The 22,914-nt window shown below is 52.2% G+C and overlaps 4 protein-coding genes across 4 annotated transcripts in view; 3 read left to right on the forward strand and 1 right to left on the reverse strand.

The window, feature by feature from the left end:
• The window catches only part of CSUI_005649 (formin frm2), a 4,073-nt gene extending 1,298 nt beyond the window's left edge, over positions 1-2,775 (forward strand). The window contains exons 3-4 of the mRNA XM_068065819.1: positions 36-476; positions 878-2,775. Coding sequence (XP_067922202.1) covers positions 36-476; positions 878-2,503 — 2,067 coding nt within the window. The 3' untranslated portion in view covers positions 2,504-2,775. The remainder of the gene's footprint in view (positions 1-35; positions 477-877) is intronic.
• A 704-nt stretch (positions 2,776-3,479) lies between these two features.
• On the forward strand, positions 3,480-7,151 carry CSUI_005650 (kinesin). Its single transcript, XM_068065820.1, has 2 exons — positions 3,480-4,921; positions 5,185-7,151. The coding sequence occupies exons 1-2, from the start codon at positions 3,913-3,915 to the stop codon at positions 6,681-6,683; spliced, it is 2,508 nt and encodes an 835-aa protein (XP_067922203.1). The 5' UTR covers positions 3,480-3,912; the 3' UTR covers positions 6,684-7,151.
• A 336-nt stretch (positions 7,152-7,487) lies between these two features.
• On the reverse strand, positions 7,488-9,448 carry CSUI_005651 (ef hand domain-containing protein). The gene is made up of 5 exons (XM_068065821.1): positions 9,135-9,448; positions 8,521-8,626; positions 8,290-8,420; positions 7,825-7,934; positions 7,488-7,555 (listed from the first exon to the last, which is right to left on the reverse strand). The coding sequence occupies exons 1-5, from the start codon at positions 9,363-9,365 to the stop codon at positions 7,495-7,497; spliced, it is 639 nt and encodes a 212-aa protein (XP_067922204.1). The 5' UTR covers positions 9,366-9,448; the 3' UTR covers positions 7,488-7,494.
• A 3,680-nt stretch (positions 9,449-13,128) lies between these two features.
• Positions 13,129-19,311, forward strand: CSUI_005652 (hydrocephalus-inducing-like; the record flags this gene model as incomplete). The annotated part of the gene is made up of 7 exons (XM_068065822.1): positions 13,129-13,350; positions 13,651-13,719; positions 15,797-16,003; positions 16,291-16,761; positions 17,507-17,734; positions 18,387-18,638; positions 18,979-19,311. The coding sequence occupies exons 1-7, from the start codon at positions 13,168-13,170 to the stop codon at positions 19,309-19,311; spliced, it is 1,743 nt and encodes a 580-aa protein (XP_067922205.1). The 5' UTR covers positions 13,129-13,167.
• Positions 19,312-22,914: the final 3,603 nt, after the last annotated feature.

A 22,914-nucleotide genomic window follows, 5' to 3' on the forward strand; every position in this document is an offset into this window, starting at 1 on the left:
CATTCTTCTTCTTCGTTTTCCGTGTTTCTTTGTAGGCTCGTAATAGTAAGAGATTTCGTCTTCTTCTTCAAGCAGCCCTGCAGTGGGGGAATTTCGTCAATCACGGTGTCACCATGGCCTCGGCGTCTGCATGCCCCACACCTCGGCTCACAAGTCGTGACGGCGGAGAGCCTTCAACTTCCTCTTCTTCTTCTGCAGCAGCAGGAAAGAAGGGAGAGGGAGAAGGACAGGGGGGGGGGAGTGAGAGTAAAGATACCAAAGACAGCTCATCAACTACTACGCAGCCAACGGCTACAGGAGGTGAAGGAGGAGCAGGAGGAGGGACGACACCGAGTGTGGAGTTGTTGCCTCCTATTCAAGCTGTGAAGGAGTTGCCTATTAGAGGATTTGCACTAAATTCCTTTCTCAAGCTTCTCGAGTTCAAGACGACAGTTGATCCTAAGATTAGCTCCCTCCATTTCATTATTGCCAATGTGGTAAGTGGGGAAGGAAAAACGACGAAAGAAAGCCCACATGTCTGAAATAGTCCAATCTGTCTCTCTCTCTATATATATAGAGAGAGAGAGAGGGGAGATGGCTATTCAGTCTCTTCTCAGCGGGGAGGGTTGATGTTCCTCTTTTCTCATTCTATCTCTATGATCTCTCGCATATGGGTTTTTGTCACCAAGTTCATAGATCTGCATTATAGACTTTCTCTCATCTGTCGTTCTGGAGAAGTTCGAGCCGCATTAGTTGGGACGGACAGCCGTGCTGCTGCTCTATCTATCTATATCTATATATATATCTATCTTTAATCTGTAATCTCTTTATGTACTTTCACTGTATCTCGTTGTAATTTTCTGTGTTTGTATGTCTGCTTGTCTCCTGTTCTTTTCAGCTGGTCTCTTTACCGGATTACAGGATTCGCGATTTGCCTCGAGATATGCCTAGCCTGAATGAGGCCGCGCGTTTAACAGACGATGTGATTGATGGAGGTATTATGCAGCTATTGAATGAAGCAGCGTTTCTTTTATCTCAGATTCATGAGCTGAAGCATTTGCAACAGCAAGGAGCGTCAAGCCCAACAGGAGATGGAGTTGAAGTGAAAACAAGTGCCACACCAGGCCTCGGGGACGACGACGACGATGGGGACAGAAAGAAAGATGGAGAGGGTGGTAGTAGTAGTAGTGGTAGTAGTAGTAGTGCCACAGGTGAAGAGAGTCAAACGATGACGACCTCCGGGGCTGAGTTGCATGCGGAGATTGTGCGTGTGCAGAAGGTTCATGGGGAGCTAGTCTTAGCTATTGAAGGGTTACGTGAGAAATATCGCGCATGCAAAGAGAAGTTGACAGAGCTGTCGAGGTTTTATGGTGATGAAGGGGGTCCTTCCGCAGCGGCGAAGAAGCCCCCACGTCCTAAGGCGAAATCGAGTGGCGGTGGTAGTAGTAGTGGAGGGATAGAAGAGTTCGATACAGGGCTTTTGTCTCAAGCACCCTTTGAGACGTTATCAACGATCGTCAAAGTATTCAAACAGACATTAACAGAGATTGAATCGAACCCACGAAAGTTCTCTGTGGTCTTAGTGGCACAAGAGCTCCGTCATGCGACGCTATCCGAAAGATCACGCTTCCTTAAAGAACGTATAGAAGGGGTTCCTATCCAGCCGTATAGAAAATCGACACCTTCTGCTAGCAGCAAACCACTCCCAGGGATGAATGTGGAAACTGAAGAACAGCAACAATTCAGAAAAGCTCCAACCTTCACACCTCCTAAGAGATCGACGGCGGTCCGGCGATGGAATACCACAGCTCCTTCTACATCTCAACACAGGAAAAGCCTGCACCCTCCGCCTCCAGGCTTCCCTCCTAAGAAAGCCACCGCTGTAGATGGAGAAGGAGTAGTAGGGGTTGTCATGCCTCCTTTACCGACGGCGTCTCCTAAAGCAGAAGATGGAGGAGCAGAAGTTTCATCTTCTTCGTCCTCACGGCCTTCTTTACCTCCTCCTTCCAATCCGTCTTTGTCACCCTTAGATGCACTTCAACCGGCTTTTTCAAATATGGCTTTAGCAGCGTCGATCAACAAAGCTCTCTTTGCAGGTGAGAAAGGCGAAGTCGTGATTAGGAAAACCTCGTCAGCAGATCATGAAGGAAAGATGGGAGAAGGAGGAAGCCTGTGCTCCACTGACAAGAAAGAAGGAGGGGGACCAAGGGTAGGGGGGGGGGATGAGGTGATCGGAGGAGGAGGAGGAGATGAGAAAGATGATTTGAAAACAGTGAATGAAGCAGTAGAGGGAGGAGAAAAAGAAAGAGGAGAAGGAAAAGAGCTTGAGGTATTAGAGGTTCGAGTTTTACCATCGGCACCTGTCTTCACTTGGCAAGGTGGGGGGGGATCGTCTTCGGAGACCAAGGCGGCGTTCCAGGCGAAACGTCACATTTTCAGCAAGCAAAAGCCGATCCTTCTCAAGCCGAGGCGACCCCCTCCACCATACGTTAAAATGCCGGCTGCGAATGATAAAGAAAACTAGACAAGAATAAGATGTGTCATCGGAGGGAGACAACATCGCTCACTCTTCTTCGGCCCCCGCTTCTTTTTTACTTCCTTATGGGGGTGATGAGGCGTGGAATAGACGTCTTTGTGTTTTGCTTTAAGGTGATTTGTGTGAGTTGAAGTGTATGTAGACATCATTGTTTATTTTATCCCTTGAGTTTTTCTTTATTGTCTACGACGTTCTTTGGTTCTGAATTCTGTTGTAACAGACCCCTGGCGTTTTTCGTTCATTTTAAAGATGTTTAAGAAGAAAGGGCTCAGCTCACTTAACATGTGGCTGTTGATAGGAGGCCTGGCTGGTCTCCAGGAAGAAAAGAGCTTTCTTCGTCCCTTGTGCCATCGAGATGGGAGTGATGGCTGGGGGTGTTGAAGGAGGAATGAAGGCAAGCCACAGCACACCTGCTGTTGTAGTAGCAGTAGTAGACTAGCTGCTCAATCGATAGAAAAAGAATAGTAGGATTGACCTCTTCGGTACGTACTCTATTAGCGCCCGGTTCCTCTCGAGACAGGCAAGTCAGTTCTTTCGGACTGTGTGCGGGACCGAAACACGTAGCTTCTTTTATCGTTGATCTAGATAGATAGACAGATAGAAGGATGGGGTAAATTGCCTTGAGTGGCGGTTTGTGTGTTTGGCTGTGACGACGAGGGTGACAGAGCCGGCAACAGAGGGAGTCTGTGTGACTTGCTTCTCCGAAACTTGCGAAGTCGGGGAAGTAAATTAGGTGTACGCCATCTAAGAGGACTGTTAGGTGTTGTTCTGCTGGAGGGTCCATGGAAAAAGTCGTTTCTCGGGAAGTGGAGCGGCGGTCAGCATCGAAGTGGAGTCGTGGCAGGAGAAGCTCATAGCTGTGTAGTGAGCATGGTAGAGGTGTTTCCATGTATTGGTTCTCAGTCATAGACTTCTTGAAGACGTGTGTTGTATTGACTGGTAAGAGGAGGAAGTCTAGCGGTAACCTCCTCGTCAGCCTCGGAAAGTAATACGAGCCGTGTTGCTTTCTTCGCTTGCCAAAACTGCCGGGTCCGCCAGATAGGAAAACGCGGATGGTAGGTCTTTGCATAGGAGGAGGAGGAGGAAACGTTTTTGCTGGAATCGTCAGGTTCAACTGCACGCTCTGCAGGAGGGATCGCAGCACACGTCAAGGTGGGAGACGGGCCCCAGCTGTTCACCCTCCCTGACATGCTTTTTTGTGGCCCGTTTTTGTGAACACTCATGGAACCCCATAGTTGCTCCTAACAGATTACCAAAACGATTCTTCCTTAAGTGCTCTCGAAGGCGACCGCTGCTGCCGAAGCAGAAGAAGGTACGGAGTATGCGGTACGTCTCGGCGAACGCGTTGTTTCCTTTCCGCATGGGCTCAAGCAAAGCGGAGTTTTTCTCTTGCATGCATGATTATCGAAACAGCTGCATCTACTGAGAACAGATACGAGAGGCCCAGATCGGAAACGCAGCCATTTTCCATGCAGGGGGCAACGACACGCTCCTTGACTGCATCGGTCGCACACAATGTGGACCGGCATCCGGTGACTCGAGAATATGAACAGGCTTCGGCGTCTACCGGTTCCAGTCGCGAGGATGGTGGTGGGTGTTCCCCTGATAAGCCAAAGAGTCTTTTTTCGGGGTCTCGAAACATCCAAGTGGTTTGCCGTTTGCGACCTCGTCCTGCCGGTGCAGTAGCATCGAATCATTGCATGACTCTGGAAAATGGCGCTCGTACGATTCGAATTCAGCCACCTAGCGCTGGAGCCTCCCAGCCTCGCCCGCCCCCACTGGATTTCACCTTTGACCACGTTTTCGACGAACAAGCTTCCCAAGCAGCTGTCTTTCAAAAGCTCGGGAAACCTCTTGTCGAGGCGGTGTGCTCGGGCTTCAACGCTACCGTGTTGGCATACGGCCAAAGCTCAAGCGGCAAAACACACACTATTATCGGAGACACCGACGACAGTGCAAAAAATGAAGCAGGGTGTACTCCCGAGAGCCGTCAACAAGCGGGGGAAAGCTCTCCTCCCAGACAGCACGAAAGCCCGCGCCCTACAGAGAAAGAAGGAGATGGACTCTTGCCTCGCATGATAGCGTATCTCTTCGCGTGGATGAAAGAAAATCAGAGCCTTGAAGTGGGCAGGGCAGCTCGTGTGTCAGCAGTGGAGATTTACAACGAAACTGTGACGGATTTGATCAGCGGCAAGACAGGCCTTAGAATACAGCAGCAGGGAAAGAGCGGACCAGTCACCGTTGTCGGGTTGCAAGAAGAGCATGTGACAGGACCAGCACAAACGCTGGCAGTCCTAGAACGGACAACACGAGCTAGGCGGGCGGGATTCACACGCATGAACGCGGAATCCAGCCGCTCGCACTTCATCTTTTCAATTACAGTACAGGAAACAAGTGTCGCTACTGGTAGGAACGAAGGACCGTAGTCGTTTACCTCGTTGAGAGCCTCATAACTAGGCTCGTGGCCCTGAATATCAGACCTTCGCATTCTTCTATATGCGGTGGCCATTCTGTAGAGAGTAGTTGCGGCTTGCCGGCGCTAAACGATACAGCCAGGCAGCGGTTTACTGGTCATCTTCAAGCTGCTCGGCACCCCCCCAAGGCTAAACAGCGGGTGCTGCTGTTACGGTACCTCTTGCTGCTGTCCGTGTTCCTTCTCGGGCGTACAGGTGACTTGAAGGTCGGCAAGCTTACAGTGGTTGATCTAGCCGGAAGCGAGCGCATCGCCAAAACTGGTGCCGTGGGGACAACTTTACACGAAGGGACAATGATCAATAAGTGCCTTACGTGCCTAGGTAAAGTGATCTATGCTCTTGCGGCTCTGAATGAAAAACAAGAGAAATCTTCTCGGCCCCTGATCTCGAACCTGAGCACTTTCGTACCGTACCGGGACTCCAAGCTCACGCGTGTCCTTCAGGATTCACTGGGCGGAAACTCCAACACCTGTCTGATATTAACGTGCTCCCAGGAGTTAGCTCATGTCAGCGAAAGCATTTCCACCTTAAGGTTTGGTCAAAGGGCCATGTGCGTGCGGAACTCCCCCACCGTCAATCTGCGAAAAGCTAGCGAAGAAGAGGAACGGCTGGAACACTGTCTCGCTGAGTCGAAGGCTTACATAGCCAAGCTAACAACGTGGTCGGAAGAGGCGCTCCTCAGACTGGCCGGTGGAGGTGCCGCGCACCAGGGCAAGGACGTTGACGGACCGCGAAGCAGCCAACTGCCGGTTTCTCGTGAAGCAGGTCGCAAGGCTGCTCTTTCGTCGCCGGTACGTGAGGGAGCCTCCCTATTCAAGAGGGAATCTCTGTCTCCGATAGAAGGACTGCTGGCACTATTCCCTGTTCCCCCTGAATCTCTGAAACTCGGAACTAACAAAAGCGACTTCATTGCTCGGGTGCGTCACCGGCTCCAGCAACCACTATCTGGAGATGCGATGCCAAGCCCTTGCGGACAGGGCGACAGAAGAACAGATGCGTCCGCTTCTGAGGTCACATCAAAGGCTGAAAACGACACCTTTGGCAAAGAGGGCCTGCTGGCTCCAACTATGATAAACAGTATCCCTTCTGATTGCCCCGACCCCGAGTGGTCTGCTGCGGGCGCCGGGCCACTCACACCCGACGGCGCAAGAGACGGTCACCCTACTCCCGGATGCGAGACCCCACAAGAGCCGCGGAAATCACCTGCTGGACAGCAAAGCCTGAGTGGTCACAGCTCAGCGACACCCGCCATGGCCGCCGGTAAGGCGTCGTCCGACGCAGCCTGTGAAGCAGGGCGGGTCGGAACGGCACTTTCCGGAGAGGGCCCCGGGTCACAGTTCGAAGGACAGGTAGCAGAGAATGCCAGATCGCTTCCACGTAATCTTCTGGAACCAGCTAGATCTTTGCAGCCTTCGACCGCGGCCAGGGGCACAGGTGATAGTGCGTCACCGGGACTGTTGTGCCCGCCTAGGCGCTCCTCTTTCTCTCTCTGCCCGAGACGCCGAGAGTGCATCGCTGTTCTCCGACAAGCCGTTGCGAAAGACGACGAGTATCTGGCTTCCAAAAAGGACTCGAAAAGAGCTGAAGAGACTTTGCTTGCTGAGGAACATCGGTTGCTGTGGCAGCGGCTCATACGGAAGCTCGGACAAGCCAATCGAACAGTGGGGTGGGTGACCCAAATGGCTGGAAGCTAGCCGGCTCATCTTTGAGCCAGGGTTTCTTCCAGCAAGTGAGTATCTTCTAAAAGAAGAAGCTAAGGTGCTGGTGTATGAAGGTGGTGTCAATTCCTTTTGTCGCGGTTGCTGGCGGATTCAAGCCAGCGCCCGTGAAGTCTCCATAGTCGCTTGCAAGTGGAAAACTCCGGAGTGCCTGGCGTTGGAAGCTGTGTCAGGCCGTTGTTCGGAACTTGTCTGCCAGATCCTTGTCAATGCGTGCGTCTCTGCGGCTGCGTCGTCCCTGTCTGTCTGGAGTCGTCGCAAGTGTGGAGACACCATTTGAAATCTTTGACAGACTGGCCTGCACCTCATCCTTTGCTGTGTATTACTTTTTCCTTCCCCCTCCCCCGGTAAGCGTTCTCACACACTGAGAGACGCAAGAAGGCCCGGCCGGTGGTTCAGCCTAGCGGCGCTTGAGGTAGATCAGCTGAGACACATGAGCTGCAGCTGTCGCTGTTCGGGGAGTGCTAGCGCTCACTGCTTTTGACTAGAGGTGCTTACTGAAGAGAGACTGCTCTTTCACAGTCTGACGGAGCTGACAGTTCAGACAGCTCAAGTAAACCTCCAAGCTTATGGGAGTCGCCTCTTGGACGAAGGGATAGGCACAGCTAGCCACTTTTGGGGTAGGGCTTGACAATGGTGACCTCTTCATTAGTCTGTATACTTCTTTAGGGACCGCATCAAAGATCCGGTTCACCCGACAACATACCACCAAAGTCTGCGATGAAAGGAGACAAGCGTTGTCACAAGAGAATGCCTGCGATATATACCCCCCTCAAGGGAAAGAGCGTCAGGAAGCCGGCCTTTTCTTGGTAATTATTCTTGGATAGTTGATTCCTTTGCGCGCCTTCCTGGATACAAACCAGCCGATCACATTGGAAGGAGGGGAAGGAAATACTCGAGGCTACCGCTGAATGTGGTGATGGCGCGAGACAGCGAAAGGCAAGCTCTCCTGTCTCAGCTGAGGGTGTTAGGAAGGGTCTCAGGGCGCTGTCTCGGCGTGCGCGAGAAACCACGCCCACTTGAGGTTCTGGTAGAAAAGCCTCAAGTCCATGCCCCCGTCAGGGAAGGCGAGTCTCCGGGCACCACGAGGAGCGACACTCTAAGCTGACGATGGTACCTTTGCTTGTTGAGCCGCCCTTGGACCTTCTCCAAGTACTCGGACAGCGTGATGCGTTTTTCCTGGCCGTCGGGTCCCTTCTCTTCTTCTCCGAATATTGCCTGGATCTCCTGAAGTGCAAGACGACAGGAGCGTCAGCCGCTAAACGCGAAGTTCTTTTTTCCGCCGAATGCTGTACCAACCAACGCTTCCCCAACTGCGACTTGGGCTCGGTGGTTGGCCGGCTGTTTACTTCTTTTTCAGGGCTTTCCGTAGCACGGGAGGAATAGCCCCAGAAAGACAATCCTTTCCTGTGCGATCGATGAGATTAGATGTAGCGTATGGCACGGCAATGGCCGGTATGAAAGAAAAGTGCGTCAGAGGGAGGGCTCACCGCTCTCAACCGTTCCCGCCCTTCGCCAAGATCTCGGGCATACCCGCCTCGCGGAATTCCCTCCCTCTCTTAAACGCGGTGTGTGACCGTACCTGGTCAAGCATTTCTCGCCCAAACCGAACAAAAAGTATTTGCAGCGTTTGTTCCACGCTTATTTCACCGGAGAAATTTGTGTCGTACATCAGGAACTGGACGAGGTTGAAGAGAGCACGGGGCTCCATTCCTGCCCGTCATACCAAATCAACGAATTTACTTCCATGTCCTGATAGAACAGTTCGGCTGCAGAAACACGGATCCGTGGCTAGGCTACGAAGTGCCCTCACCTGTGGGGTCGTTGATGCTTCGCTGATACATTACCAAGAACTCCTCCCAGCTGATATGCTGATCCAAGTCTTCGTCTACCTCCCAAATAATCACCTCCAGCTCATGCTTCAAGGACCGCACAGCACGGAGAAGCACAGCCGGCTGCTGTGTTCTAAGCTAATCCGGCGGAGGCCTGTTTTTCTGCTGTTGTTTGTTCGGGAAGATTTCACGCACTTCCGGCGTCGCTATCATCGAGTTCATACAAAGCATAATACTTGCGCTAGAAGGACAACACTGGTCCCGCTCTTCCGGCTGAGGAGCCGATGAGTGAGTCAACTGCCTTCCGAGATGTCTAGTGCTTGATGCGGCCCAGGTCCTTGCAGGAGGGAGCCTCTCGGTGTGCGTACACGCACGGACACAGTTGGTGTGCAGGGCTAGCGCACTGCCACACACATCGACTCGGTCATGCGCGGAATTGATCCTGAGTGTTCAGTAATCCGCACATGCCACTGTAATGAGTTCTTTCTCGGAAGCTCGCACCGGATGGGTGCCTGCGTGGGCGGGCGTCCATTTGCTCTGAATGCTGTCTACCGGGAATCCGAGACCGTCCTCAGACCGCGGCAAGTACATGTACTTGGCTTTTGCTGTCGTACTCGACATATTTGGTCACACCGAGGTGTGCTTGAATCTTGCCTACCTTGGGCATTTTGTGGCCCAGTGAAGCAAGAGCCGTGCTGATTTCATGAAGGCTGAGCTTTCCATTTTTGTCAGTGTCCATCCAGTTGAAGACGCGCTTCAGAGCCTCATGTTCGACTGGCGTGGGCTGACCGGCGGACTCCAAGTCCAGCGGCCCCGTCAGTGTCATTGCTGTCACCCGAGCTGTCAGTCTTCTCGTGCGCGCCCAATCTTGAAAGCACACCCGCTGCGGGACCAGTGCCTGTTCAGGCTCTGAAGGGAGCGAGCAACACGCGCGGTGGCTCCCGGTCAATCTGGTGGCTCGAAGTGGCTATATTAGACCGGCCTCCTAAGACGGCTTGGCATGCAAGTGCTTCAGCCCCGAAAATGACAAGTAGCCCCGCGCCCCACCTGGCCCGGCTGCACACCCGGCAGGAAGTCCCCAAAGAGGGGCCCCCTACCGCAGTGACCAGGGCTAGGGGGTATCGAACTCTCCAAAGGGACGAGCCCTAGTTCCCCGCTGGATCACAGCCCCTGCTCTACCGTCGGGCGACCTCTGAGATCTGCAGAGTGGTGGCGTTGCGCCGGAAAATCGTTCCGGGGTCGGTGCTGCCTCCAAACTGGAAGTTGAAAAGTGTGCAGGCAGGCTGGAGTCGAAGGCACGCAGGATGGACGAGGCAGCGCCACCCTAAACGGCGTGATCTGGCTGCACTCTAACCCTTCTGCCGGCTCGCTATTTGTTATTCTCGGCAAGTGGCATGTTCTCAAAATTGCGGCTTACATAGCTGGTTTTTTTTCGGCACCTCGGGTCCAAGGGACGATTCTCCAGACTGTCTTCTTCAGCCCCAGACACGGTCTGTCGGGGCGCGCGCATGCTTGTAATGCGGTAGAGAGGCTCTGCGGCTGTCCCGGCTCCCAACAGCCCCCTCGTACTCTACCCCAGCCTTCTCACTTTTCACTCCCCGAGTCCCTGCTGAGCGTACTTTTGTATGCCACATAGAGGGAAGCGAAAAGCTTTCCTGCTTGAATGTCAGAGGCGGCGGTCTCAGCAGTGTTACACCAGTCCGGAGGCTCGCGCTTTGGCGAGGTGCTCACGTAGTCGGCAAAACACTTTTGCACTGACTATATCGCAAGTGCAAGCAAGATCCCTTTGCATTCAGTCGTTGAGCGCTTACGCGCATAGGTCCCCGTTTACGCTCGAAGGTCGTACCGATCCAACATCGTTTTCTTGTGGAAAAAGTGAGCCCAGAAGCGCTCCAACACAAGGCCAGCTGCGGAGCTGGTGCAGCCGCATTGCTTGGGCGGAGAGTATACTCTTTTTTGGGGCACGCGCACTTAGCCGAAGGGCCGGATACTGGCCCGTGGCTCAGCTGCCCTGACGTCGCAAGCCAGCCTCTGCTGGGGAAATGGAGTCACCGGGGCCCACCGGCGCCGTTGGCGCCACCGCGGGTGCCACAACAGGAAAGAGTAATAAGCCGTCTGACCGGCCACCGTCCAGATCCGCATTCTTGAAAAGGACCTTTTTGCAAATGAAGACATCCTCTCTCTCGAGAATCGGGGGATCACCAGAGGGGAGTCACACAACGCGGGCAGCCAAACTGAGGTCCTCGGGCGACCTAACTCGAGACCGGGAGACAGAGGCGAGTTCGTCTGGTCCGGACGCTGCCTCCCGATCTTCCTTTCTCCTCCGTCGTAGGAGCCGTAGCCGAGCCCAGCATCGTCGACTGCCGGGACAGCAACAGGTCCGTGCGGAGGAGCCCTTCCTAGTCGAGGCTGCTGAGGGGGGGACAGCTGGACAAGCAGGATTGGTCCGCGTGTTCTCGCTGTCCGAAGAGCGGCACTGTATTGAGCAATATCCAGGGAGGCGAATCTGAGAAACAGAAAGACAGTCGCACAGACTATACCACCAAAGCAGCTCAGTGCCTACAAAGCCAAGACACGGAACCGTGTGAAGCAGTCAAAGCGCTTCGAAGCATCGTTTCCTTCCCTTCTTTCGCACGCAAGCTGCCGGCGGTAGTCATACGTGGTTCAACGTAGCAGTCCACGCTCTGAGTGACTCGAGGATACTGGTGCGATCTTACTCAACTGGTGCTCTGTCCACGGCGCTGCAGACGGAGACGACTGTTCTGTCAACTGTTCCCCTGGTCTCAGGAGACGCAGCCTGGTACTATCGAGGCAGAGAAATTTCAGCGCCTCAGGCAGTGCTACCCCGAGCTACGAGACAATCCAAACCGGGTCATTGAAGTCAGCTACACAGAGCCACGAGTCAAGAACTCAGCAATAACACCGGGCGAACTGCTCTTCGAGCCTAGTCCTCAGGTCGTTTTCTTTGTCGATTTCGAGCCGTTCAAGGAGTACGACTGTCTGCTTCGATTAAGGTAAGATGTAACTTTGCGTCTGTGCTCGCGGCACCTCTCCTCAAAGATGTGAGGCAGCGGTAGCTTGAACCGGCATCACAGTGGCTTACAGAGATATCACGTGTGCTGGCTACTCGGAGGAGCTGGCTACACCATGTGCTAAACTGAAGGAGGGACGGCGGGAAGATTGTGTCTCTACACGCCGGTGGCCAGTCAGGAGCCCCCCCGAAGACACGAACGCTCATAATCGCTGAAAGCTCAGACACAAACCTGCTTGTCAATCATACCATGCTCACCTCGAGCCGGCGCCCTGGTTCTTCCACTTATGTACTCAGTCCACTTTGGCCGGCTGGACTTGTTAAGGATACAGCCAGTTGAAAACTGTGCGGGTGAAGCAGCGCGTCTGTGCTGCGGCAATATTCCAGGAATCGGGACAGTATCGCGCGTCGGATTCAGGTCACTCAGCCCGATATACGGGAGTTCACTGTCCTTCCAGGAAGAGAGGGCACCGGGCCGGCAGCCCCCAAGGTAACTCTCAGGAGATCAGTCGTAGAGACCTGGCCCACGTGGCCCTTCAGCCCTGTCAGATCTCCGCAAGCCCGGTCTGTAGCAGAGTATAGTCTACGCGGACAGGGTCGCTCAGCTGCAGCTTTGTAGTAACGCTGGTTGGAAGAGCATCTCAGTCGGGATTCCGGTAGCTGAAGGTCAGCGCGCGTGGAAGGTTAGTAGTATTCCGTGGAAGAGGCCTCTCCAGCGTCCTTCCGCGCCGCTCAGCTCATACCGCACTATCCGTATGGCGCGCTCCAGAGGCTGGATTCCACGCGCGACTGCCAGTAATGAGCAAAAAAGCCATAGCTTGCAGTGCCTGTCACTAAGGCTCGTGGGTTCCTCGTGGAAGATCTCTGACAACGGCATCTGCTCGGGCATGCTACCTTTCCACTACATTTCAGGTGGCTCCCGGAATGACAACCTTCTTCACGGTGAGTGTCAGCGGCGAGACGAAAGGACGCCAAGACACAGAGTTGAAGAGACATGCTGGTGCTTCAGCACAGGATGCAGCCCTCTATCAGCTGCCAGAGAACTGTATTCTCACTCTCAATGAGCGTCTGTGCTTCGAACGTTTTTTTGCCTCCCCCTGCTTCAGATTCGTTTCAGCCCTCAGGCAAGACAGAACTACTCCTCGGAAGCCGTCGTAATCACGGAGGTAGGCTGTCAGTGGCCTACTTTCTGATGGAAAGGAAATCTACACAGCGGCAATGGTGTCCAAGCAAGGGACGACCTTCATTTCGGCGTCGCGTGGATCTGACCCACAGCGCCAGCTCGGCAGCTCTCGCACTCTTGAATTCAGATACTTGCAAACGGAGCACAGCTACGTGCTGGAAGACACGTGCGCCTCTTTCCGCTGCACAATGGGGCCTGTCAACCTGCACACTCGATGGGTGGATTGTTTTCACTCAGTCAGGCTCCTACACTGCGGAACGAGTACGGGCGGGAAACATTGAACTGTCCCTTCAAATGTCGCCTGTGGGCGTCAGAAGGTTCTGTAACAGAACTTCAGCGGTGCCTGTATGCTGGTGGGTCTTACTTGCTTTGCAGAGAGAGAAGTTCGTAGTTCCTCTTCGAGCAATCAGCGGCATGGGCTTCATCGAAGCACCATCACGGATAGAGTTCGATGTCACTCCAGTTAAAGTGAAGACCGAGAAGACTGTGCTTCTACGAAACACCGGGACGCAGGCCGTTGACTTCACTGTAACAACCGAGGCGCCCTTCTCTTCATCATGTAAAAGGTGCTTTCTAGACGTGGGGGATAGTACACAAGTAAGCGCATGTGGAGACGTGCGGACGTGCGGACCCCCGACTGGACGGGAGATCACACACATGTGCCAGCAGCACTACTTCTGGACACAGGGACAATGCCAAGTCCAAATTGTCCGGCCTCGGGCCTTTGCTTTAGTGTTTCTGCGCTAGTGTGTACTCTGCCGGGGTCGCTGAAATCAGCTGTTCACCTGCGTCTACACCACAACTGCGTAGCCTTTCCGGAGTACCCCTTGGGCAGTCTAGAGCACAGGTCGCGGCAGGGATTCTTTCCCAGTGCGTGCTCTTTGTTTATGGCGGCAGGCATCGTTTCTGTTCGAACCAGTTCGCGTGAACACGTACTCTTCCGTGGCCACCATGAGGACAACCGAGGTTAGTTTGCTCGGACGGACAAACACCGGAGAGCTTTAAGCCAGGAGAGATTCAGGCGTACTATCAGGACCGTGGATAGAAGGAATGGCCGAGCAGACTCTAGCCGTGAGCACTCCTACCCTTCGTGTCACTCAGCCGTGGTTTACAGAGGGGCGGGCAGGTGGTAAATCATGAGGCCTTGACGGCCGTACACCATCCGAGAATTCAGCATACATAGCCCTTCACAGGCACGGACGCCTGTTTTTGCCCGCGACGTAGTAAGCAGCTAGGAATCCTTGTCCTTGACCCGCAGGGAAACCACAGTGGCGGCGCTTCTGTTGGAGGCCGGCTGGAACCCACTCCCTGATCTTGCTGGTTGTAGTCAAAGGGCACGTTTTGTCTAGCTGCTGTGCTGCGAGGTGGCGTTTTGGTGCACCTCAGTCCCTGCTTCGGAAGATCTTTTCTAGAAAGGAACGAAAGCCAGGAGATGCGTCAAAGGGAACTGGTTGGCGTGCTGGTCAGCAGTGCCGGTGTGTTTGTGGCAAAGACCTGTACCGGATGACCGGGAGTGATCCGCTTAGGATCCTGCGACTGTTAGACTGTCTTGACCGCGGCTGCTGTCCAGGGTCTGGAGTTTTTCATAAACCTCTTCGGTCTAGCTGAGAACGCTGACGTCCGCCTCTCCACGACGACGCTAAAAATGGACAACACCTCAGTGGAGCTCGTTAGTGAAAAGACCTTGTACATTCACAACAAATCGGAGCACCACCTTGACTTTGCATGGCAATTCGTCGACACCGAGACAGCGGCCCCCGGCGCAGCATCGGAGTCTGGCGGACTGGGGTCCAACAAAGCAACGGCCTCCCGTGAAAGCATTATCCTGAATGCCGACGCCTTCACATTCATACCTCCGAAGGGAAGAGTATGGGCCAATACTTCTTTTCCGGTTACTGTGACCTTCTGCCCAACGGTGGCAACTCGTTACGCCAGAACGGCATCCTGCTTGATCGCCGGAAGGTATCCCCCACCGCGGCCCTCTCTGTCTGTCTCAAGAAGCCACCACACACTGTATCACTCAGTTTAGTTTGTCCCCTCTCCTGTTGATACCAAGGGGTACGCGGCGCCACGGACTTGCATTTGTCTGTTAAATCCCTCTTTGCCGGTCCCCCCGTGCTATGGTCCCCCGCCGTGCTGACTGTTGAACCTAGTTGCCGTTTCGGGACCAGGGGCACACACTTAGATGGCTGCTTCACCTCTCATGGAGAGGCCGACAAAACCCTGGTCTGACTGTTAGCGGTGACTCTTTGTCGACTGTGAGAAGCGAAACTGACAAGAGTCCTCACTGTTCAACTCGCATGTCCGACCAGGGTGGGACATGTATTCGTGTCTCGTGATATAACGGACATTTGCCCAGTGAACCGTCACTCCACTTACTAGCTCGCCAGTTTAGGATACCGGACTGCACCGGATTCCCATCCACACGAGGCAGTCCACCGACTATACATATGCGTCCTGCACATGGGCCCTACACAGATTCTCAAAGTGAAGCCGTGGGGTCAAAACCTCTGATGGTCTGTCATTGATTGCCACATAGAGAAGAAGGCCTCATAGTCTCACTCCAAGGTTTGGGCATTGGACCGAAGGTAAAATTCCTCGAGTATGACTCCGATTTCGGCGAGACTGTCATTCATACTCAAAAGCGAACAGAGATCGAGCTCTCCAATCAGGTACGGCAGTCTCTCTTTCGCTGGGCGCAGCAGGTATCCGGACTTTCTTATATACTTTCACACCCTGCGCCGCTCTGTCTCATCCCTCTACGCAGTGAGAGGCCGGGTGACACAGTTTACTCCGGCGACACCCCTTCCGCATACCTGGATGTACTGTGCCGCACGTGTACAACGTCACTCCTACCACTCCTCGTCCTCCCGCTCGGTACTATCTTCAGTCCCCCGGGTTTTCTCCGCGAGGCACATGCAGCTGACTGACTCGTTGGACGTGCTCACCACCGCACCAGCTCCCCGCATGGGGCGGTATTCTCCACTTGCGAGCTTGGTATACAGAAAGACGTGTCGAATGGTGTGTCCCTGTCTTGCCGCAGGGGAACATTGAAGCATGCTTCTCCCTCACGCGTTCTCAGTCGCCTGTGCAGAGCCAGTTCGTATTTACCCCTGAGTCTGGCAGGGTCGTTGCAGGGGCAACTGCGAAGATTGTTGTTTCTTTTCTCCCAACTTCGCTAGGAGCCTTCCACGAAACCTTTGAGTGGCACATTGAAGACCTTCCGCAACCAGTGACAATCAGCTTCAAAGTAGGTCAACTGCAATAGTCCGCGAACATCTCCTTGACCAGGGAGGGGTTCGCTTCTCAGTTACGCGGTTCCCAGTCTCGTCCGGCTACGCAGGACCCGAACAGTGTAGTCTCGCGTGTCGTATTTCTCTATCGCCAGTGACGGAGTACCCTGGGGGACCTCTGTCTTTCTGTAGCCTGGCTGCAAACGTTCCTTCTCAAGGAGCCGTCAGGACACCATTCTACTGCAGTGTCAAAACTAGGTGTCGACCTAGTGCTTCCGTTTTTCCCCGCTGTATTTCCTTGCAGGGTGAAGTCGTACCTCCAGCTATGATTTTCGACGTTGAAGCGGTGGATTTTGGGCGAGTATCATTTGGTTTCGAGGAGACACGTTCACTTGCCATCAGGAATATGTCAACCGCTCCACAGCCGTTCTCACTACGTATTGAACCGCTGAAGAACGGGGACGTTGGCGAGGATGACTTATCAATTTCTCCCGCATCCGGTAGCATAGCGCCCCGAAGTGTTCAACATGTGACCTTGAAACTGCTTCCGAAAAACTCAGCCAGCTACAACCTGAAGTTACTGTTTGACCTTGGGGACTTATTTCCTGCACTCTACACCATCCCTCTTAAAGCGGTGTGTGAGTTACCCACGGTGAATTTTGAGCCCGACGACCTCCTCCAGTTCGATGAAGTTTTTGTCGGCCACCTTTACACCAAGACAATCTTTATCCATAACCCTTCGGCCCTCGCAGCGAGGTACGAAGTTGCTGTTGAGGTCAGTCTTTCCGCGGACTAAAGTTCTTCGGAAGAAAGAAGGGCGGGCTGGTCTCTTCACAGTCAGCTGCATCAAGTCACTTCTCAGAAAACTGGCGGCCTACGTACCCAGACACTGAGCGCGGCGTGGATTTGCTGTTGCACAAAGCTTGCAACAGTAACCGGTATCAGAATACGTCTGCAGGTTCGCCCGGCTAGGACATTCTGCGGGCCGTCCCTCGGCGAGAACCCGCGCGGCCTACTCTTCAGAAGAAGAGTTTGGTTGATAGTGATGGCGCACTGGGAAACAGAGCTAAGCTAAGTGGCTCGCCTCTGCTCGTCGGTCGATCTGATCCAGCACCCCTGTCCGCAGGCCGCGTATACATACCGGCATCACAGGTGTAGAGAAGGAATGCGCAGAATTTTCGATTGGGGAGTATTTAGTGATTTAGTATATAATATTTTGTGGCTATGAATTTTGAGCTGCTCTAATCGTTACTAATTCACTGTGATTAAGACACGTAGACCAGGGGTTTTAAGGCTTCTTCGTTTTCTGTCTCTGGGTGCGGACAAATCTGGCTAGGATGGAAAACGGGACGCGTATTAGGTTGGCAGCAAGATATCAAAAAGCGTACGCTGACAGCAGTGGTTCACACTGGTCTGGCAGGCCGGGGCGAGGAGACCTTTCCGTCACCAGGTAGGGAGGCCCACACAGCATGGATAAACTCCAATTTGTCACGTCTTGTGCGCTGATCCTGTTTGCATAGGAAGCAGCTGCTAGGGCAACTGTGAGCGTTGATGATTGTAGCGGGGTAATCGAGCCCATGGAAACACGGAGCGTGACCGTGAGTCTTAAAGCGCACAAACTGGGTCCTGTCGCCGCAACCCTACAAATGATCGTCCTGGGCTTTCCTGAGCCGACGTGGCTCCGGGTCCGCGCAATGGCATGCGGTCCTAGAATCAAAACAGAGCCAAGAGAAGTTGACTGGGGCAAGGTAAGAGAACCATCTTGGCGCGGTGTCTTCAGCAGTACCGGGGCTCAATCAACGTACGCGTTTGGCCTCCGGCTGCTCACCTAATACCCGTCCCGTTCTCCACCATAGCCAAATCACTCCGCACCCAGAAACAGAAAGCGAAGCAGCCTTGAAGCCCCTAGTCTACGTGTCTTCATCACAGTGTATAGGGCCTCGCTTGCGCTTGGAAAGCTCCATTACTAACACTGCAATGGCGCTTGAACCCTCATAGTCATGACTAGCGCTCAGGCCCGGAGATCTTACAGAAGGACGCTTAGTCTTTTGACTGCTGCAAAACTGGGGCAGACCCTGCTTGAGAAGAGTACCTGTCGCCCTCCCGACTGCGATCGTCGGGTAGATTCCCGTTCAGAAAAACAGAGGATTGAAAACTCAGGAGAATACAGAGATGTATACATCTTGTGAACCAAGACGTCTTTGGACATCGATATCCGATTTGTAAGCACACAGAGATGCACGCACCCTAACAGTAAGCTGTCCGATCTGCTAGCCGAGTAGATACGTGGTTTCATCTGCCTCGCCAGTCCTGTGGTGCCCAAAATTTATTGCAGTGGAGCTGCACGCTGTACACAGTTTGTCCTGGTGTTTCTTAGTTTCTCTTGTCCTTCGTGTGCAGATTGCTTGTCTGCTGGAGACACCGAAGTTCATCAAAGTCACAAATGTGTGCCCAATCCCCGCCGAAGTCAAGTGTACTTTGAAAAATAGAGACAGCTACTTCAAGCTCCGTCAACGTTCTCTCACTTTAGCTCCTGGGAGTTGCGAGATGCTAGAAGTGGTTGCCGCTTTCAACGAGCCGACGGAGGTGCAGGACCTGTTGATGATCTCCGTCACCGAAGGCTCCGAGCTGGGGCTCACACTCAGGGGTCAAGTAAGCTGGTGGAAAGAACAGCCGGAGCGTTAACATACGGTTGTCAGCCACAGTGCTAATGGTAGTTCGGAGTACTGGCTCGATAAGACTCCCTTCAGTAGGAAGGGACGACTTTGTCAGGAGGAACGCCCTCCTCCGCAGCAGCCCCCAAGACAAGTCAGAGACCGGTATTCTATGTTCCACGGCAAGATGTAAAAAGAGGGTCTGCAGCTTTTGGGTGCTTGGGGTACCATCTTAGGCCCTATCGACGGAGAGAAACAACTCATACCGGTACTATATCTTCTGCGTGAACTGCTCTCTGGGGTGACTGAGTGGTGGCGATTGTGTGTTTCTGTGTCAGGGTACCCAATTTCCATTGGTGATCTCTCGAGATATATCCGTTGTTGATTTCGGTATGCTCTATACGACGAGGCCTACGAGTATGCACTTTACCATTGAGAATCGAGGGCGCCGATCACGCAAGCTTTCTTGGCAAGACGGCTGCAAATCGGAGAAACAAATAACGCATCAGAAAGAAATTCCCTTCACTATAGTGCCTGACTCGGTTATCTTAGAACCAGGAGCAATGGCGACAGTAAGGAAAAAGATCTGGGGAAGCGCAAGTGAAGCGTGTTACTCTACACAAGACTGTTTCTTCGTGAAACCAGGAGGTCGGCTCAATCCGACCGAGTGACTTCTCCGCCAGATTCACCGGGGCCTTCAAGATTCGTTTCACAGGAAGTGAGATGGAATAGCTGTCACATCCCTACGACAGATGCGTGAAAGATTCGGCCTGACTACTACCCACGGTCACGCGTGCCTCGGAGACTTTGTAAACCCACAACTCTCTGAGAGCACGAGATCTCGGGGTAAAGAAACGGTATCAGTAAGGATGAGTTTCGACATTGTTGGTCACGGCGGTGTGTGAAGAGACTGAAGGCGTATTATAAACGTGAGGAGTTTTTCAACAACATAGACAGTTTGAACCTCCCTATACTAAAGAGGGACTGCGTTACACGCTCCACTTTACCTACTGACAAGCTGCCTACCGGTACATCTGAGATAGGACTGTCGACACGTTGGCTTGTCCGATGAGGGAACTACGTACAGAAACTGCTGAAACTCCTGAATAGTTCCTCGGCAATGTTGTACCCCAGCCTGTGAGGAAAAAACTTACTGTAAAGAGTTTTGACCTTCCACGTGAATGAGGGCTAGATCGCTTTAACCAGTTGCGACTTCTTAATGACTGTTGTCTTTCTCCGTGACACACACAGTTTGAGTACAAAGCTCTCAGTAGCTCTCCAGGAAGGATGGCGCATGCATTGATTTGCATGGAGCTAGCAGGCTTCGGGACAAAGGCATTAACAGTGACCCGGACTCTGGCTAAGGCGGAGTTCTTTGTTCCAACCATATCTTTCTGTCCCCCCTCCGTGTATTTTCGGTAAGCTTGGGGGCATCGGGCTACCTCTCGTTTGTGTGTGGTGGCTACTACCTGGTCATACAAATCCTTGGTCAGAGTAAATGGATACGCTTGGCCTTGGTATATATATGTATTTATATATATGATGCTGACTCTCCTTTTTCACAAAGCCCAAGAAAAGTGAAGCTTCAAGCCACCAGGCAAGGGAGGAGCTGGCACGGTTTAGAGCTCGGTTAACACGAGGAGTGAGCCACTGAATACAACAGGCAAAATCGCTTGCGCTGGAGAATTGAATTCTCAACATCTTCAACTCTGTCTTGGAGTGCACTCCGGGGTGGTAATAACCTGAGCTCCTTTTCAGAGTAGACCAGAACCTCTCCTAGGTAGCCTCATGGAATCTCAGGAGATGTTTCCGTTTAGAAAAAGACAGCGGAAAACTTCGACATCCACCTTTTAACCAGAAGTGAAAACATAGACCTTGTCAGTTCTTCATCCACTGAGGATACCAACCCGCTTTCCAAGGTCCCGGCTGTAGGTGATTCTGATTCAATCAGAGCTTGACAAAGACAGACAGCTGGGAAAGGGGCATTCCGAGTGAAATCTTCCCTTTGGTTGACATTCCACTCTCCAAGGTTCATCGTACATTTCTCTTCAGATGTCTTCATGCTGAAACCTCTCCTTTCTTTGTTTTCCTACCACATCACCTTCCCACCTCCTTCCATAAAACGTTCTTTGTCGTGGGTCTAACTGTCTCTTCTTTGTCGTATTTCATCCCGATTTCTGTTCGCTCTCCTCTATATGAGCCATGGCGTCCTTACGGCTAGAAAGAGGTTACATGTCTCACGGCCATGCACTATCTCACTGCTTTGTCAGCCAGCCTTAGCCAATATGATGCTGGTGATGAGAAGGGTGGTCCTCCTGCTGCTATGGCTTTTCAGCTACGTATGGAAAGAAGGAGATACAGGAGATCGCATGTCTCAGAATGTGGTTGTGTCGAATGACTGCCAGTTACCTGTGGCATGCACACTCAAGCCCAGTGGACCCTTCTCTATATCTCCGTCGAAACTTAAGCTTAAACCGAAAGGAAATCAAACACTCACGGTGTCCTTCAATCCAAATTTCAACGGCCGACTCTGTTCAAAAGTCAAGTGAGGAGAAAGTCAGCAGATCGCCAATCACCGTTTTCTACTCTATAGACAAGGCTTCATTGGAATTAGCTTAAAAGAACACTCACTTCTCCAGACGAAAGAGAGAGAGAAATATCTATATCTTCAACGTAATACATCTTCTTCCACAGCCCTTTCAACCTAGCTATGTAACCGGGACTCTCTTCAATACATCCCTGAGCTGAGCTGCAGGTAGGGAGCCATCAAGAGCAGAGATGTGTCTTGGGTTGATCTGCTCTATAAACAAAGAAAACACTTCTTGCCTCAAAGCTATTACCACTGAGTAGTTTTCTTCTAAAAGACTTCACGTTAACCATATATCGCCTGTGGTCGTGACGATCATGAACTTCCCGGGCGGACTTCCTTTTTTCAGCTCAAAGGCATCTTTCACTTGACGAACATCCCACCCTTTCCTTCCTGTCAGAAAGGAGATGACATGTTTCTCGATATCTGAATTTTACACTCTGGTTTCTTTCTTTCTCTCCCTCTTCTTTCTTCTTTTGCTCTAACTTTGACTAGAGAAAGATTGGAGATAACATATGAAGATCACAGCAAGACAGATGCCGTAGAACTCCGAGCTGACGTGACGTATCCAGCTGTTGAGATTGATCGGACGGTCATCGATTTCGGGTGTATTTTCAATGAAACAACTAAGCGTCTTCCTGTTGTGCTTAAAAATCCTACGGAGCTCCCTGTAGTCTATCATTGGTATCTCTCTGATCAACAAGAGTTCATGTATGTATCCGGTAAGATGAAACGGATGAATAGAAAGATGACAAAGAAGAAGATTACAATTCTTCTTCTTCTCCCACTGAAACCCATGACCTGTTTATCTTGCTGAAGACATTCTTCAAGAGACTTCCTAGGGAACAGAGAGGGTGGGAAAGAGGTACAACGACAGCCTAGTCAAATATCATTAGCTTTCTCTCTCTGTGTTTGGTCGTCTTTCGTTTTTATGTTCATCTCCTTCTCAATCCTCTGTCTGTCTCCTTCCGGAAGAAACGCCTTTTCCAACCAGAGTCACAAACAGCTAGTCATTCCCGTAGCTAGCGCTGCCTCCTCGCTGTGTCTTCTTGTCTACTGGTGGTGTCATCGTGTACACGGCGGGAGGGACGCAGGAGAAAGGAAAAAAAAGGCGCTCGCCGCGGATTCATACATAATTCACAGGGAGATATTTCTCAACTTCTCGTTCCGATGTAGATACACCCCAAGGAGCAGAGGTTCTTTTTCTTTCATCTGTAAATACATCGGAGGAAGACAAAAGGGCTACGACGGTGGGGGAAGTGAGATAGGGACAATGTATCATTGCAAACCTATAGATATGTATGCTTCGATAGATTGATACAGAGAATGAACCCCAGAAACCAAGGCAGACTCCTCAAAGCTCCGCACATGCCTGCCTAGACAGACAGAACGCATCTGCTGTACTACAGGTAGCCCCAGCACATGAGCCCTCAAGTATAGAAGTTCTCTTCATCTGCTCCGTACATCTCTCTTTGAGTATGAAGACATAAATATATATATATATATATGTGGAGAGAGAGAGACTTAGTGGTTTCTTAACTATACGTGCGTATGAGAAAACGTCTACAGGAAGGGGATGCTTGAACACACAGATACGTAATTTATGTCCACGTGACGCGAAATCTCCCAGATGGGTTCTTGCGTACATGGATTTCCGCCTATCTATGTATCTGTATATGTATATATA

The sequence above is a fragment of the Cystoisospora suis genome, assembly GCF_002600585.1.
Source record: "Cystoisospora suis strain Wien I chromosome Unknown contig_2739, whole genome shotgun sequence".
NCBI lineage: Eukaryota > Apicomplexa > Conoidasida > Eucoccidiorida > Sarcocystidae > Cystoisospora > Cystoisospora suis.

What these genes read in the sequence shown, in the direction of transcription:
- CSUI_005650 (XM_068065820.1), top strand. Translation starts at nt 3,913, where the DNA reads ATGATTATCGAAACAGCTGCATCTACTGAGAACAGATACGAGAGGCCC. An exon ending in GGAAACAAGTGTCGCTACTG is followed by an intron (nt 4,922 to 5,184) that starts GTAGGAACGAAG and finishes TCGGGCGTACAG; the next exon opens with GTGACTTGAAGGTCGGCAAG.
- CSUI_005651 (XM_068065821.1), bottom strand. Translation starts at nt 9,365, where the DNA reads ATGACACTGACGGGGCCGCTGGACTTGGAGTCCGCCGGTCAGCCCACG. An exon ending in AGTACGACAGCAAAAGCCAA is followed by an intron (nt 8,627 to 9,134) that starts GTACATGTACTT and finishes CGGTCCTTGAAG; the next exon opens with CATGAGCTGGAGGTGATTAT. An exon ending in GGCGAGAAATGCTTGACCAG is followed by an intron (nt 7,935 to 8,289) that starts GTACGGTCACAC and finishes CTTGCACTTCAG; the next exon opens with GAGATCCAGGCAATATTCGG.